General features: G+C 39.3%; 1 protein-coding gene across 6 annotated transcripts in view; it reads left to right on the forward strand.

The window, feature by feature from the left end:
• Nucleotides 1-15,963, forward strand: part of SEPTIN2 (septin 2) — a 30,892-nt gene that overhangs the window by 4,015 nt on the left and 10,914 nt on the right. For 5 of the 6 annotated variants that reach the window (XM_084778359.1, XM_084778355.1, XM_084778357.1 and 2 more), the window contains exons 2-7: nucleotides 4,778-4,807; nucleotides 6,703-6,823; nucleotides 10,947-11,033; nucleotides 12,764-12,887; nucleotides 14,112-14,246; nucleotides 14,375-14,492. In XM_084778359.1, the coding sequence (XP_084634485.1) occupies nucleotides 4,799-4,807; nucleotides 6,703-6,823; nucleotides 10,947-11,033; nucleotides 12,764-12,887; nucleotides 14,112-14,246; nucleotides 14,375-14,492 (594 nt within the window). In that variant the 5' untranslated portion in view covers nucleotides 4,778-4,798. The remainder of the gene's footprint in view (nucleotides 1-4,777; nucleotides 4,808-6,702; nucleotides 6,824-10,946; nucleotides 11,034-12,763; nucleotides 12,888-14,111; nucleotides 14,247-14,374; nucleotides 14,493-15,963) is intronic. The other variant, XM_084778358.1, reaches the window with a different exon arrangement.

Below are 15,963 nucleotides of genomic sequence, written 5' to 3' on the forward strand. Positions count from 1 at the left end.
TCCTGGAATTCACTATGTAGACCAGGCTGGCCTCATACTCACAGAGCTCCACCTGCCTCTGCCTCCCAAGTGCTAGATCAAAGACGTGAGTCACCAAGCCTGGATACCATTGTTTTCATTTGTTTGATAACTCAAATACTGTGTTTTTTGCATATTTAGTCCTGTCAGCAAAGTAGTTTTATTTCATGACTTTTCTTGATGCACTAATCTTAATAGAGTAGCATTAGGTAATTGTGGCAAAATTGCAATATCTAGGTCCTACTTGCATTTTGATTCTAATAAAAAAAAATGAGGCAGTTGGGTTATGTTAAACAACTATAATTAATTTTTCCTAGAAATAATAGATCACCATTTTTAGGATCCTTGTGTATACTGAGCCATAAACAACGTGTTCTAGGATTTGCTTCACTTTAATCCAGGCAAGTTGGAAATAAACTAATATTGGGCTTGAGTTGCTATTACTGAAAGTGAATAAAGAGTGGTACCTGGGGATTTCTTTTGTTATGATGCTTTTTGTGTTGCTTGAAGTTTTTCATTAGTGTTTTTAAGTAATTTTGAGAGTAATGAACATTTTTATCTAATATTGATAATATTTCAAATGGGTTTAGTATCCCTTTTTTAAAACACTGTATTTTATGTATATGAGTGTTTTGTCTGCATGTACATCTGCATATCACAGTGTCTGGTGCCCCGGGAGGTTAAGAGTCCCCTGGACCTAGAGTTACAGACGATATGAGCTGCATGTCGTTCCTGAGAATTGACCTGGGCCCTCTGAAAGAGCAGCAGGTGCCCTTCACCTGGCAACCATCTCTTCAGCTCCTAGTTTAAGGAATCCCAGTGTTTAAAGAGTAGCATTTGCTGTTATTTTGGAAAATAACCCTGAATTATATATAAGCAGTTTTCTTAGTATTGTCATGCAGCTTGATTGCTGAATTTAATTATATATCTCATCAACATATTTATACATGGTTTTCCCTTGCTTTGTTATTGATACATTACTAGAACCTAATTGTTGGCAAATATTTAAAAATTTTTGTATTTGTATTCATGAATGAGGTTGATTTGTTGTTTGCTGGTCTTTCCTCACTGAAGGGCCCTTCCTACTAACTTCCTTTCCCATCTGGATTTGTTGTTGAAATTATGCTGACTTCACAAGTAAGTTGGAGCACTTTCCTCTTTAGTGGCTTGGAACGGTTAACAGCGTTGCTATTGTCTCTGCAGGCTTCCGTGCTATTCTGCTCTAACTCCATCTCGAGTTGGGCCCTTTACATTTCTAGGTTGGGTGCATATGTGTGTGTTCTGTTTTCTTTGTTTCTAGATCTTTCTTTCTTCCTTTTTGCATTTATGTATGTATTGGGGGGAATGGGCCACATGCTCCCTGTGTGTGCTGAGATAAATGGACAACTTGCTGGAGCCTATTGTCTTCCTTTACCACATGAATCCCCCAGCTCTAACTCTCGGTATTGAGGGAGGCTTGAAGGCAAGTATCTTTACCTCATTAGCTGCCTAGCTGGCCCTGTTGCTGGATTTTAATGGGCTACTTAATGGCACTGGTTCTAGCTTTTGCTCTTTTTTGGTAATTTATAGTACCACAGATGGTATTCTTTTCTCTTATTTTCAACTTGTGTCCTTTTTTGTAGTCTATATCTGTGATTGTGCCTTCTTTTATGTCTGCTCTCATTTCTTTCTTTTCTTTCTTTCTTTTTTTAGGTTTTTCAAGACAGGGTTTCTCTGGGTATCCTTGGCTGTTCTAGAGTCGCTTTGTAGGCCAGGCTGGACTCAAACTCACAGAGATCCACCTGCCTCCACCTCCTGAGTGCTGGGATTAAAGACATGCGCCACTGCGCCCATCCCCTGCTCTCATTTCTTTAATTGGGTTTGCATGAAGAATTTGTTTCTGCCAGGCATGGTGGCACATGCACTGGAAGGCAGGGGCTGGTAGATCTCTGTGAGTAAGAGGCCAGCCTAGTCTACAAAGTGAGCTCCAGAACAGCCAGAGAGAGCTATATAGTGTGACTCTGCCTCAAAAACAAACAAGATTCTTTTTTTCAAAGATCTAGTCTTTGAATTTACTTGTCCTATTTTTACCATAATTTCATTTTTTATCTTTATTAATTTCCTTAGAAAATTTTTGTCATTTATGGATATTTTTAGGGACAAAATTTCTCTTTCATTTATTCTGATGTTTTACATCCAGATTGCAGTTTCCTCTCCTTCCTCTCTCCTCTCAGGTCCTCCCCTCTCCCCCAGTCCACTCCGCCTCCATTTCCTTTCAAAAAAGAGCAGACCTCTCAGGGATATCAAGCAAACACAGCATGTCAGGTTGCTGCTGGACAAGGCAACCCGTAGGCACAGCTCCCTATTTATTGGTTGAATGTGCTTTGATTAAAGGGCAAATGTGCACATTTGTCAAACAGCCTTAAGGAAATATATATATCAATACACCCTTTTTGGTATAGTTAGAGTTTCCTTTTATGTCCTGTGATCAAGGCCAGTTTTCTTTTCCTCCCAAAATATTTAATTAAAAATGATAGAATATTGGTGAAAGAATCCTTGATGAGCGGATAGAGAAGAGAAGAGATACTCTGATACAGAAATCTCAGATAACAGAACCAAGCTCAGTTGTAAGGTTAAAAACAAAACAAACAAAAACCTGAAGAAGAATATGTTGAATACAAAGATGATCTCATTTTAGAATATCAGCCAGAAAATCCAATTAAAGCATTGGATTTCAACATCAGTGGAAATGAGCCATAAATAGAAGAATTGCTTCCACTTGATCATGGTGTTGCTATTTCAGACTGAAGAAGTACTTTTAAGGCATACTTGGCCCCAGTACGTTTGTCCTAAACAAATAAAAATGGTTCTTGCCCCCCCCAATGGTTCTTGCCAATTTCTATGAGACTAAGAAAATAGCCAGTGTCACCTACAATATTTATGCCTATAGCATACACTGTAAGGTAAACACCTTCTTGCGAGACTGTGAAATGATGGAGATTTTGAACATGAGGAATGTCATGGTGGCAGTATCCACTGGTGTGGAGGGATTCTGCTAGGATCAGATCATTTCAACACATCAGCAACTGTGCTAGAAATACACTAGTGGAGAACTCCACAAGTTTGGGAAAGAAAAGGTGAAAAAGTTAGGAATGAACTGTATGAAAGACTTAAGACAAATATCAGCCCAGTGGCTCACATTTTTAGTCCCAGAACTCAGAGACAGCCGCAGTTGGATCCCTGTGAGCTAGGGATACATAACAGAGAGATTACAAAACAAAACTCATAAAACTAAGACAGATATACAGGGGTGGCCTTGAGTTTAGTGACCTCTTGCTCAGCCTTCCCATGTTGGGGCTACAGGTATGGACCAACATAAATAGCCTTATATCCCCCTCCCCCCAACCCACACTATTAGTGGGTACCTTTCCTATTATTTCCTAAAGGTACTGTTCTTACAGTCAGGGTATAGCTCTGACAAACCTATACTCCATCTGGCCCGTTTCTTTAGGTCTCCTTTAGTTTTTCTCCTGACCTTAACTTTTCAATTTTGCTGAGATAGTTTAATATTTTTGGTTGTCTATTGATAACATTTTTCAAGGATGTCCTCTCTATTTAAGGGACCTTAATTTACTCTCCTATTACACAGTTCCAGATAGCTGGTTAATGAATAGACTCTGGTATTTGTGGGTTTTGTTTTGGTTTTTTGAGACAAGATTGTACAGCTCTGGCTGTCCTGACCTCACTTTGTAGAAGAGGCTGGCCTTGAACTTTGAAAATTCTTTCGGTAGGTTTCCTAATTTTCTCAACCACAAGGCTTATAAAAGCCACTGGAAAAGGAGAGCCTAGACTATAACCTTGGTTTCCCATGAGAGATCATATTCCTTAATTAAAGGCCCATGGATTCTTCTGCATGTATGCCTTAGTTTACCTGCCCATGAAAGATAGGAACCTCATTTTGTCTTGGGTGCTTGGAAATATTTCCATTGGAGAGAGAAACTTGGGGTCTGCAGTGCTCACTTACGTTAGGGTTTGGAAAATACCAAAGCAGCTTTCTGCTAATTTCTGAGTTTCAACCAAAGTCGACACACTCCCTGTTTCCCAGAGCTTCAGGGTTGTTAAGTTTGTGTAAAAATCCACCCCTCTGGTGCTAGAGAGATGGTCTTGGTGGTTAAGAACAGTTACTACTCTTTCGGAGGACCTGGATTTGGTTCCTAGCATCTACATGGTGGCTCAAAGTCATCCATAATTTCAGCTCCAGAAGATCTGAGCGTCTTACCTTCTTACCTCAGGTCACCCCCTCAGGTCACCAGGCAGGCACATATGTATTTAAAAAGTCAATCTGTCCTCTTTTTCTGCTTTACATTGTACCTTGTGCCCCAATCCCAAAATTTAGTTCCCAAGTTATCGTAGGGATCTTTCAGTAAGAGATGACACATATATTCAGGGTGCAGCACTCCAGGCACAGTGACATCCTTCCCTTCTTGAAAGGCTTCAGTTAATTAGAGGTATGAGGAGGTTATCGTTTTCTTCCATCTCATCTCTGATGTCTAGGATGTAATCAGTACTGAAAGAAAAAAATAATAATATATTTGTAAATGTAGAAATGAATATACAGTTGCTTTTATCAACTTACCTAATTTTGTCTTTATATTGAGTAACGGTTGTTGCATCATTTCTAGGGCAATGTTTGATGTCACATATCTGTCCTCATGGGTCAGTTCATACTCTTAATTGTATGTATGCAAATTCAGACATCTGTCTTTTTTTTTTTTAACAGATAGACTGAAAATCAAGGAAGATGTCTAAGGTAAGGTCATAGTTCATGTATCTATGGTATAAAGAGAAATTGTTTTAAATTTTCAGATAGTTAAAAAGTATGATTTCTATTGATAAGTTTTCCAATTTTGGGTGGTTATTCTAAAGTTTTTGAGTTGCCTTTTCCAATTGTTTTGTTTTGTTTTGAGCTTGTTTGTTTTTTGACACAGGGTTTCTCAATGTAGCCTTGGTTGTCTTGGATTCATATTGTGCTTTTCCTAATTTTTTAATCTAATACGTCAATATGAATCCTCTTAACCAGCTAAAATTTTTCTCATAGCAATTAAAAACTCCAATAATTCATAAAATTAAATTAATGGGTCTTTTAGACATGCTACATTGATTTAGATCAGCCCTTATAAATTGATCCAGAGCCCTGATATAACAGAAGCCGAGAAAGTGGAACTTGTAGTTAAAACTACAAGGTTATCATTTTTATTCACCCATTATTTTTGAGTCTGTGATATTTGTTGCTGTTCAGTGAAAAGTTATAACATCATTTTTTGCTTTTTATATAAATAATGTGGAACAGAGATAAATAAAAAAGCCATTATTCTACTACCCAGAAGTAATCACTGTGAAGGTTTTAGTTGTGTTTTTATCTGTGTGTACATGTGAATGGGCAGTTATAAAATGTAATACTAAAAAAACTTTTTTAAAAGGCTGGGTTTTTTTTTTCATTTAGTTCAGATAATGTATTAAATTTTTTTCATTTTCAATATACCACTACATAAATTGTGTGTGTGTGTGTGTGTGTGTGTGTGTGTGTGTGTGTGTGTGTAGAAGCTAGAGTTCAACCTTGGGTGTCATTCTTTGCTGTCCGCTATTGTTTTGTTTGTTGGTTTGTTTCTTTGTTCTCTCTCCTCTCTTTTTATGTGTGTCAGTAGGAAGAGGGAGAGAGGTAGACAGACAGATCTCTCACTGGTCTGGAGCCTAAAACTGTGTACCTGTCTTCACTTGTCAAGGGCTGAGATTGCAAAGGCTTAGCAGCGTGCCCAGGTTTTTGTTTTATGTTTTTGAGTTCTAGTGATTGACTTCAGGCTTGCAAGACAGGTACTCTTATCTCCCCGTCTCCTAGATTGTGGTTTTACTGTTCTTGATTTATCACATCGTCAATTATCTTTAGTTTTACCATGCATTCTTTCATCAAGAAATATTGACGTGGGCATGTGCCTATAATCCCCACACTTGGAATGCCGAAGCAGGAAGAGTGCAGGCCCCAGACTAGTAGTGAGCCTGTCACAGGTAGTTCAGTGTGGTCAGCTGGGGGCTTTTTTTTTTTTTTTAAGTCTGATGGTTTTCGAAAGTGAAATATGAACATTCTATTCCTAGATTCCTTGCCCTCTCTACATAAAGCTCTGTGCCATAAGAGAAAGGAAAGCAAGAAATGTCTTTCTTCCCAAATGTTTTCATAGACCAGTCATGCCTGATAGCTGGTTGGAGGCTATTCTTGAGCTACTTGTTGAATGAAAGGAGTCAGTTTTTTAAATTCTCTTTATTTTAAGACTTAATTTAACTTACTGCACTGAGGTAAATTAATCTTACATATTTTGCATAGTTAAATTGCTAGATAGAATGTTGCCTAATAAAATATTAATTATGAGTGAGCATATAGGTAAGAAGTTGGATTGGCTCGTTTTTGTCCACTGAGCCATTGCTCTAGGCCGGGGGTGGGGGGGAGGTTGATTTTGTGTGTGTGTGTGTGTGTGTGTGTGTGTGTGTTTTAATTCTCCTAAGTATACGTTTTGAAAGTGATGATTTGTGGAGTTTCTTTGTTGATTTGTGAGAACTACTGATTACTTACATTTATCACATGTCTGATAATGTCATAAAAGCAATCAATAAGGTGTTTATTAGCTCTTGTTTATTTTTTAAATCTTATTTTAGCAACAACCAACTCAGTTTATAAACCCAGAAACTCCGGGCTATGTTGGATTTGCAAATCTTCCCAATCAAGTTCACCGAAAATCAGTGAAAAAGGGGTTCGAGTTCACACTGATGGTTGTTGGTAAGAAGTTATCTTTATTAAATATCCCCCTTTCCCAACCTGTGAAATGCTCTGGCCCAACCTATAATGTGAAATTTTCTTTCTTGGCAAAATCAACTCTGGAACTTAAAAATATATATCTTTACTTGATCAAGATTTCATATATATGCAAACATTATCCAGGAAATTTTGCTCAAGAGGAAAATATGATTTTTATGTTATTTCTTTATATACAATGAAAGGGGTTTTGGGTGATAATTAACTTTCAGAATACTTACCAGTGATACTTGCCTCCTAGTATTCACAACCGTTACCAGGATTTGTTTGGGTTTTTTGTTGTTCTTTTTTAAAAAATTATTATTTGTGTGTAGAGATGTTTCTCTCTTTCCGTCTTTATATGGGTTTTAAGGATAGAATTTAGGTCATCAAGCTTGAACAACAAATACCTTTACTTTCTGAATCATCTTCCCCTCCCCCCCAACCCCCCCACCCCTGAGTTTATAGTTGGAGATGGTTGTTTAGAAATGCTGTGATTTCTAAGACTAGGAAATAAAAGATAACATGGCTCCTACCTTGTCATCACTTGAATCCCTCACTCTAGAGGAAGCTAGCTGTCATGACTTTAAAAGGAAGACAAGGCAGGTAACTGAGGCTGCCAGTAGTCTTAGAGGTGAGCACTTCCAAAGCATCCTCTAGTCCCAGTTGGGCTTTCTGTACATGTCTGCCACTCCTGCTGACATTGGACACTATCTTACAAGAGACACCAAACCAGAAAGGTCTTAAAGACACTGTTGAAGGCCAGGCATGTGGTGCATACCTTTAATCCCAGCACTTTTGAGGCAGAGGCAAGAAGATCTCAGTGAGTTCGAAGGCAGTCTGTTCTACATAGCAAGCTCTGGGACAGGCAGAACTACATAGCCCTGACTCAAAAAGCAAAACAACAAAAATAGACACCATCAAATTTTGTTGGGCTGATTCGAATGAGGATTGTCCCCTGTAGGCTAGCTGTAGACCAAGAACACTTGGCCCCAGTCTGGTGGTGCAATTAAGGAGGAAGTACACCATTGATGTAGGGCTTGATGGTTTTTGTTTTACCCCACTTAAAATTTGCATGCATCCTTTCTGTCTTTCTCCTGTCTCATTTTCCACCCTCTTCCCCCAACCCCATCTCTGCGTAGAGGTGCTTGTTGGCAGCCTAACAACCCAAGTTTGACCTCTGTAATCCCAGAAGAGGCAGGGGAGAACTAAATACCAAGAGTTATCCTTTGCCTTTCACATAGGAACCACAGAAACACAAGCAGACAATAGTTTTTAAATTCAAAGTTAGATTCAGGTGAAGAACAGACTAAGCTCAGATAAAAACATAAGAGAAGGAAATAAGTTATACACAAAATGGAAGTAAAAGCTAGATTGGTAAAATTAATATGCTTCTTATATTTTTGGTTGTGAGTCTAGCTTTTAACAGCTGAACCATCTCTCCGGCCCTATAAGCTTCTTTTGATGGAGCAGATAAAAGTAGGCACAAACCACCAACACCAAGCCTAAGAAGGCTATCACTACAGCCCTGCCATCCTTGAACAGATGACAGGGGATGGTGTGAAGAGCTTTGGCTGATGAACAGGATAGCTAATTCTCTAGATGCACTAAACCATAGCAGCCATTTAAGGTAGAAATTTAAAAATCACATGTAAACTTTAGACAAATAGAAAATACTACCCCCAGCTTTTGGATTTTTAGACACAGTTTCATGTAGCTCAGGCTAACCCCCAACTGGCTCTGATCGTAAACTCTGACTGCTCTGCCTTTACCACAGAAGTACTAGTTAGCACAGTGCCTAGCTCCCATGCTCATTTCACTAGGTAAACTTTATTCCTTTATAAATCACGAGGCTAGTGTTTATGAACAAGATTTTAGCAAGACCAGCAATGCAATCAGTTATTTCTGTAGTATGATTTATGTGTTGCTGATTAAAAAAAAAAATCATGATATGTAGAACCATGTGACAAAAATCTGTGAGGCTTATGCAGAAAATAGCACATAACTCAAGATCTTCACCACTGATACATTAAAAAAGACCTTAGAGAGAAGGCTCTGCAGAGCACTTACTGCTCTTCCAGAGGAGCTGAGTTTAGTTCTCAGCATCTATATGGAATTCATGGCCACCCATAACTCCAGTTCCAGGGTGTCCCAGTCTTGTTCTGGTCCCCTCAGGCACTGTATGTGCATGGTGCACTTACATGCAGGCAAAATACATCATATACATGAAATTTTTTTTTTAAGTCTGCAGGAACATTATGTTATCTTAGATCATTTTATGTGGTCGGAATGCCATAGAGTGTGTAATCTTTGAATAAAACAGTTCTGGGAACTTAAGTCCAGTATGACAAAGGACCCTGTCTCAAGGCATCCTTCTTGCTGTGCTGTAAGGTAATTGAGGGCATCATGTGGTAAGGGAGGATAGAGCCCCTATGACTCCTTAAAGCCGGCGTGGTAGCGCACACCTTTAATCCCAGCACTCGGGAGGCAGAGGCAGGCAGATAGATGTGAGTTCAAGGCCAGCCTGGTCTACAAAGTGAGTCCAGGACAGCCAAGGCTACACAGAGAAACCCTGTCTCAAAAAAACAAAACAAAACAAAACAAAAAGACTGTACCAATACAGTGATAGCTGAACTTCAAGAGTTTGGGAAGCAACTTTTTTTTCTTCATTTTTTTTTTCATTTTTTTTTTTTAAAGATTTTTTAACTATGTATACAGTGCTCTGTGCATGTATGCCTGCATGCTAGAAGATGGCACCAGATCTCATTATAGATAGTTGTGAGCCACCGTGTGGTTGCTAGGAATTGAACTCAGGAACTTTGGAAGAACAGCAAGTGCTCTTAACCTCTGAGCCATCTCTCCAGCCCTTGGAAGGAACTTTTAAACCTGCACTAATGGTTAAAATAGAAATAATCATATAAGCTATTATTACTGACTTGATTAGGTCTTGACGTTTGTCTCTGAAATTGGCCGCACAGAGGCTTTCAGCTGTGAGTTGCTGGGAAGTGTGGAAGAGAACTGTCAGTGATAGCATTAGCATAGTGAGTGTGGCTCAAGACATTTGATGATTTGACGTCATTGGTAGGTGTTTGGTGTGTGTCCTTTTGGAGGTAGTTTTTTGTGTCCAGTTTCTACCCAGGGAACATTGCATAAATATAAGCAAATATGAAACTTGTATCATACTGATGTAGTTCCCTAATGATAATTACTTTGCAACAGATTCTTAATTTCAAGCATGTTAGTAATAGGAGAGCTGTAGAACACAGTCCCAGGTTCAATTCCCAGCTACCAAAGGGTAGCTTACAATTGAAACTCCAGTTCCAGAGAGTCTAATGCGTTTTTCTGGCCTCTGTGGGTACACATGTGGCAAACTTAATTACATGCAAACAAAACTCTTAACACGAATGAATTGTAAATAAACAATTTTAAAAGACAGAACCAAGCCAGGTATGGTGATGCACACCTATAATAATCCCAGCACTCAGGAGGAGGAGCATTAAGAGATCAGAGCTACCCTTAGCTACTTAGGGAGTTTGAGGCCAACCTCAGCCACATGCGATCATCTCCAAAAACAATCAAAAAAAGATGGAGGAGGAGAAAAGGAGAGACAAAACCTTAACAACACTGTTATTGAATATAAAAGCATAGTATTTAGTGATAACTATAGAAAAATATGTATGAGAGCTATGCATTGAAAATAAATATGATGCATCTTTTTTGTTTTGGTGGAGACGAGGTTTTTCTGTGTAGCCTTGGCTGTCCTGAACTTGCTTCACAGACCAGGCTGTCCTTGAACTCACAGAGATCCGCCTGCCTCTGCCTCTCTGAGTGCTGGGATTACAGGTGTGCGCCACCACGCCTGGCAATATGAAGCTTAGGTGATAAAAGTCTCTTACTCTGTAGGAGAGCACAAACAACAAGTTTATTCTATATATCTGTTAATAGATTAATTTGTTCGTGACTGTGCACTGGCAAATGTGCAATCCCATAGATATTGCTCACTTTCCTTGAGTACCAACTTCCCTTTTGGTGAAGAACATGTGTTAAACACTCCAGGGTTAACAGTCATGTGTGGAGGGTCATGACAATGATTTTATTTTCATTTTAGGTGAATCTGGTCTAGGAAAATCTACTCTCATAAACAGCTTATTCTTGACTGATCTCTACCCGGAAAGGATTATACCTGGAGCTGCAGGTAAACATTTGTACATTACTGTTAGTATAATTTTACCTGAACATTGCTAGAATATATAATTGAAATCTGAAGCTGCAGCTGTGTGTTTTTTCAGTGACTTTGTACTTTGTAAACTGTCACTTAAGTTGGGAAAGTATGCTGAATCTGAGGTCTTGAGATCTTGGTTGTAGACTTTATTCTGCACTTCCCTGTGTAACCTTTATTTCAGTTATCTATTAAATGTCATAGTTTTCTATCCATATTGTACACGAGATGAAAAGCTCAACTGAAAGAATTTTATGTCTTTAAAAAGTTATATGCGGGCTGGAGAGATGGCTCAGAGGTTAAGGGCATTGACTGCTCTTCCAAAGGTCCTGAGTTCAATTCCCAGAAACCACATGGGGCTCACAACCATCTATTAGGAGATCTGGTGCCCTCTTCTGGCATACAGGCACACATGCAGGCGGAAGACTACATAATAAATCTTTAAAAAAAAAAAGTTATATGCAAGAGGGGGAATGTAGTTCAGTGTTGGAGCCCTTCCCAGCATACATGATGCCATAGATTCAGTCCTCATTACTATCTTTATAGTATAATTTAAAATGTTATGTACATAGCCAAGCGGTGGTGGTGCATGCCTTTAATCCCAGCACTCAGGAGGCTGAGGCAGGCGGATCCTTGTGAGTTGGAGGCCAGCCTGGTCTACAGTGGGAGTCCAGGACAGCCTAGGCTACACAGAGAAACCCTGTCTCGAAAAACCAAAATAAATAAGTAAATAAATAAAAAAAAGTTATATACATAGAAAATTACTATAGGAATATATGTCTTAATTTGCTGTTCTCTGACTATCCATGTCAGCATGGGACACTGGCATTCTTAAATATGTTTGTTTGCTTTACAACACTGAGAATTGAACCTAGGGCCTTTTATATGTTATTCAAATGCTCTACCGCTGGGCTACATTTCCAGTCTCTTAAATACTTGTTGATGAGAATAAATTAAGCTTATAAAGATATATAACCTTTTCACCAATACTTTTATGTTCTGTTTTTAAATCAACTCAAATTATTTTCTTTGTCTCAGAAACTTAAGATTTAGAAATTTTTTTCTTTGTGTGTGTGTGTACACGTACGTACATGTGAGCACTTGTGTGTATGTGCGTTCATGTATACATGCATAGAAGGAAGTCAGGAGACAACTTTCAGGAGTTGGTTCTCTACTTCTGCCATATGGGCTCCAGGAATTGAACTCAGATCATCAGGCTTGGCAGCTGGCATTTGTGCTTCATGAGCCATTTCGCTAGTCCCAGTATTGTTATTTTAAGATTCTTTTATTTATTTATTTTTTTAATTTGGATGAGTGTTTTGCCTGAATATCTGTATGTGTAGCACATATTTGCCTAGTGCTCTTGGGGTTGGATCCCCTGGACTAGAGTTCCAGATGGTTGGGAAGCATCATGTGGATGTTACAGACTGGACCTCAGTTTTCTGCGAGAACAATCAGTATTCCTAGCTGCTGATCCATCGCTCCAGCTCCTCGCTGTTGGTAGTTTTAATGATCCCAAGAAATGTATTAATTTTAGCACCAGAGTTCCCCTTCTTGACTCCAGATCTTTTTTTAAAAAGTAAGTCCTTACGTTCTGAGAACTTCCAAGTCATTTTTTATAAGAGCATAGGTAATGGATAATCTTTCCTTTAGCATGCTGCCTTGATTTTAAGGCACGTTTTCTATTAAGTTTGTTTCTTTTTTAGAGAAAATTGAAAGAACTGTCCAGATTGAGGCTTCAACTGTTGAGATTGAAGAGCGGGGCGTCAAGCTTCGGCTTACAGTAGTGGACACACCTGGCTATGGGGATGCCATCAACTGCAGGGATTGGTATGACCCCACAGAGGGTGCAGGGCCCCCAAAAGTGCCAAGCACTATGCATTTGTTTTCATTTACTTAATTTTAAAAAATAATTTACTTAATTTTATTTTGTGTGCATTGGTGTGAGGGTGTCAGAGCCATTGGAACTGGAGTTACAGACAGTTGTGAGCCGCTATGTGAGTGCTGGGAACTGAACCTGGGTCCTTCGGAAGAGCAGGCAGTGCTCTTAAAACCACTGAGCCACCACTCCAGCCCCCTCATTTACTTACTTCAATGTATTTATATTTATAGACAATCTTAATAACACTTTTTATTGTTGCTGGATTCAATCTTTTTAAGTGTAAATATGGCTGTTTTGAAATAGGGTCACACTATATAACCCAAGCTTGCCTTAAACTCAAAATTCTCTGGCCTTGCCTTCCTGAGTATTTTGATGACAAGTATGAGCCACTATGTCCAGCTTGAGAATTAGTTTTTTTCTAAGAGCACTCTAAAGTTAGCCACCTATAAACTGCTAACGTAAACAAAACAGTGTGATGTGAACTGCAGCCAGTGGACGAGTCACTGTCCAATGTACGGATGCCCCTTCCATATGGTAGGAAGCTAGACTTGAGTCATAGGTACCTATAAATGACTGCTCTTCACCATCTTTTTCACAAATAAGGAGATTAAAAAGGTAGAGCAGCCTGTTGCCTTAATTGTGCAGAAAATCCTACTTTTGTACCCACTTCCTTCTTGTCCTACATGTGCCAAAATGAAACATCAACATGGCGGCACTAAGTGAGAAAAGGAAGGAAAGGGATTGGTGCTCCTTTGCCCTTATTCTGCACGGAGAATATCTCCTCCTCATCATCCTGTGACCTAACTGTCCTGTTTGGCAGCTTACATAGCCCTGCCTGGACTGCATGGTTTCTGATATTGCCCTGTTTCTTGGCCCCTTGAAGCAGTTGTGTGTCCTCAGAGGGTTGGCAGCCTTCAGTTCCACAGGCCAACTGTCAGGTACTTGTAACCTGTTGTTGCCTCCCATTGCTTCACTAAAACTGTTTCGTACTTGTCACAGTTTAAAAACAAAACATGCACACCTTCATTTTGCTAAAGTTTGACAGAGTCAATCTTCTGTTTTGGATTGTTGTACATACTAGATGGGAAAGGGGCAAGAAACCTGTTTTTGCTTTGAAGTTAGGAACTGCCTGTCTCTGCGCTTCATGATTACTGTTGAAATTTATGTTTCAGTTTCAAGACAATTATCTCCTACATTGATGAGCAGTTTGAACGCTATTTACATGATGAGAGCGGACTGAACAGACGGCACATCATTGACAACAGGGTACATTGTTGCTTCTACTTCATCTCACCTTTTGGACATGGGTGAGTCTGTTGTTTACTACAGAAACCTCCTGCATGTTGTCATGTAAAAATGAGATGATTTGGGGGGGGAAAAAGTGTTTTATTCCTGTGCTTCCCCTAAATGTGTGACATTTGAACATTGCTTTTAGACTGAAGCCCTTGGATGTTGCATTTATGAAAGCAATACACAATAAGGTGAATATTGTGCCTGTCATCGCGAAAGCTGACACTCTAACTCTGAAGGAGCGTGAGCGGCTAAAGAAAAGGGTGAGTGAGAGCCAGCCACTCACCCTCCTCAGCATGAGCCAGCTGCCCTGCAAGCAGGAGAAAGGAAGATTGAACTGAATTGCAGAATTCATTTCTCATTGTGTATTGAAATTCAAAAATTACTATTTGTAGGGTTTTTGTTTGTTTCTTTTGCTCTTTACTTTTCATTCTGATGGAAGAATCAAATTTGTATAGTTTACATTCTACTTAGATAAAAATAGCCGCATCAAGTAGGCCTATAAGGAGCCCCTACAAACATTAAGTGGCTGATGCGACAAGGAAAGGTACTTTCTCCAGGAAGGTTTGTTGTCTTAACGCTAATGCTTCACTGCCGAGATCCACTGAACAGTGAGTGTGTCTAGGTAGAATTGTTTGCTGTGTTTAGGTTTTGGAAATGTTGTATTGCAGATGTCTTTGCCACCTGATGCATCTCACCTCTGAGACAGTACAACACTGGCCAGTCTCTGTGGTGTCCTGTTTGGTTGTTTAATTAATTGTTAGCTATTATGGTTTGTTTGAGGTTTTATTTTGTTTATGAGACAAGATTTCTCTGTGTAGCCCTGGCTGTCCTGGAAGTCACTCTGTAGGCCAGGCTGGCCTCGAACTCACAGAGATCCACCTGCCTCTGCCTCCCCAGTGCTGGGATTAAAGGTGTGCACCACTATGCCCAGCTATACTGGGTTTTTGTTGTTGTTGACCTGGCTATTTTGGGTTTTTGTTTGTTTTGTTTTTGAGATAGGTACTGAAGGCATGTGCCACTGTGCCCAGCTCAAGATCAGTCAATCAATCAATTTATTATTTTTGACATTTTTGAGAGAGACTCATTGAGTAGCCTTGGCTGGCCTGGGACTCATATGTAGACCAAGGTTGCATTGAACTCAGAAGTGCACCAGCTTCTGCTGCCAGGTGTTGGGATTTCTCTCCATAGTTCTTCTTGCTGGCTTGGTGCACTCCTCCTCCCTTCCTGTGGCTGTTGACCAGGAACTTAGGTGCTTATGGTGTCTGTCTCTGTTCTCTGGCTCTTGTCTTAGTAGTGGTTATAGGAGTGTTTTCAGTTTAGCTATTGTCTGTGGGCTGTCATTAGGGTCCCTACTGCTTTGTATGTTGAAAGTGATGGCATATGATCCTGACTATTACTGTTATTCCTAAAGGCATAGAAGCTCTCAAAATTTAAACATAACCTTTCTAGCAGTTCCTAAAATTATTCGAAAATAACCAGTTTTTTGATCATTGACATATAAATAATTTACATGCTTGTTAGTGGATTTTGTTTTGGGCTGTTTTTTGCTTGTTTGTTTGTCTTGATTTTTTTTTAAGGTGATATTACTATGTAGTTCTGACTAATCTGGAACTTGCTATGTACATCAAACTGGCCTTTAAACTTATAGAGGTCTGCCTGTCTTTGCTTCCTGAGCATAATTCTTATGAATTTCTAATGTAAATTACCTAAAATAATATGCAGTTAACAAAA

The sequence above is a fragment of the Acomys minous genome (assembly GCF_964271855.1).
Source record: "Acomys minous genome assembly, chromosome: 4".
NCBI lineage: Eukaryota > Metazoa > Chordata > Mammalia > Rodentia > Muridae > Acomys > Acomys minous.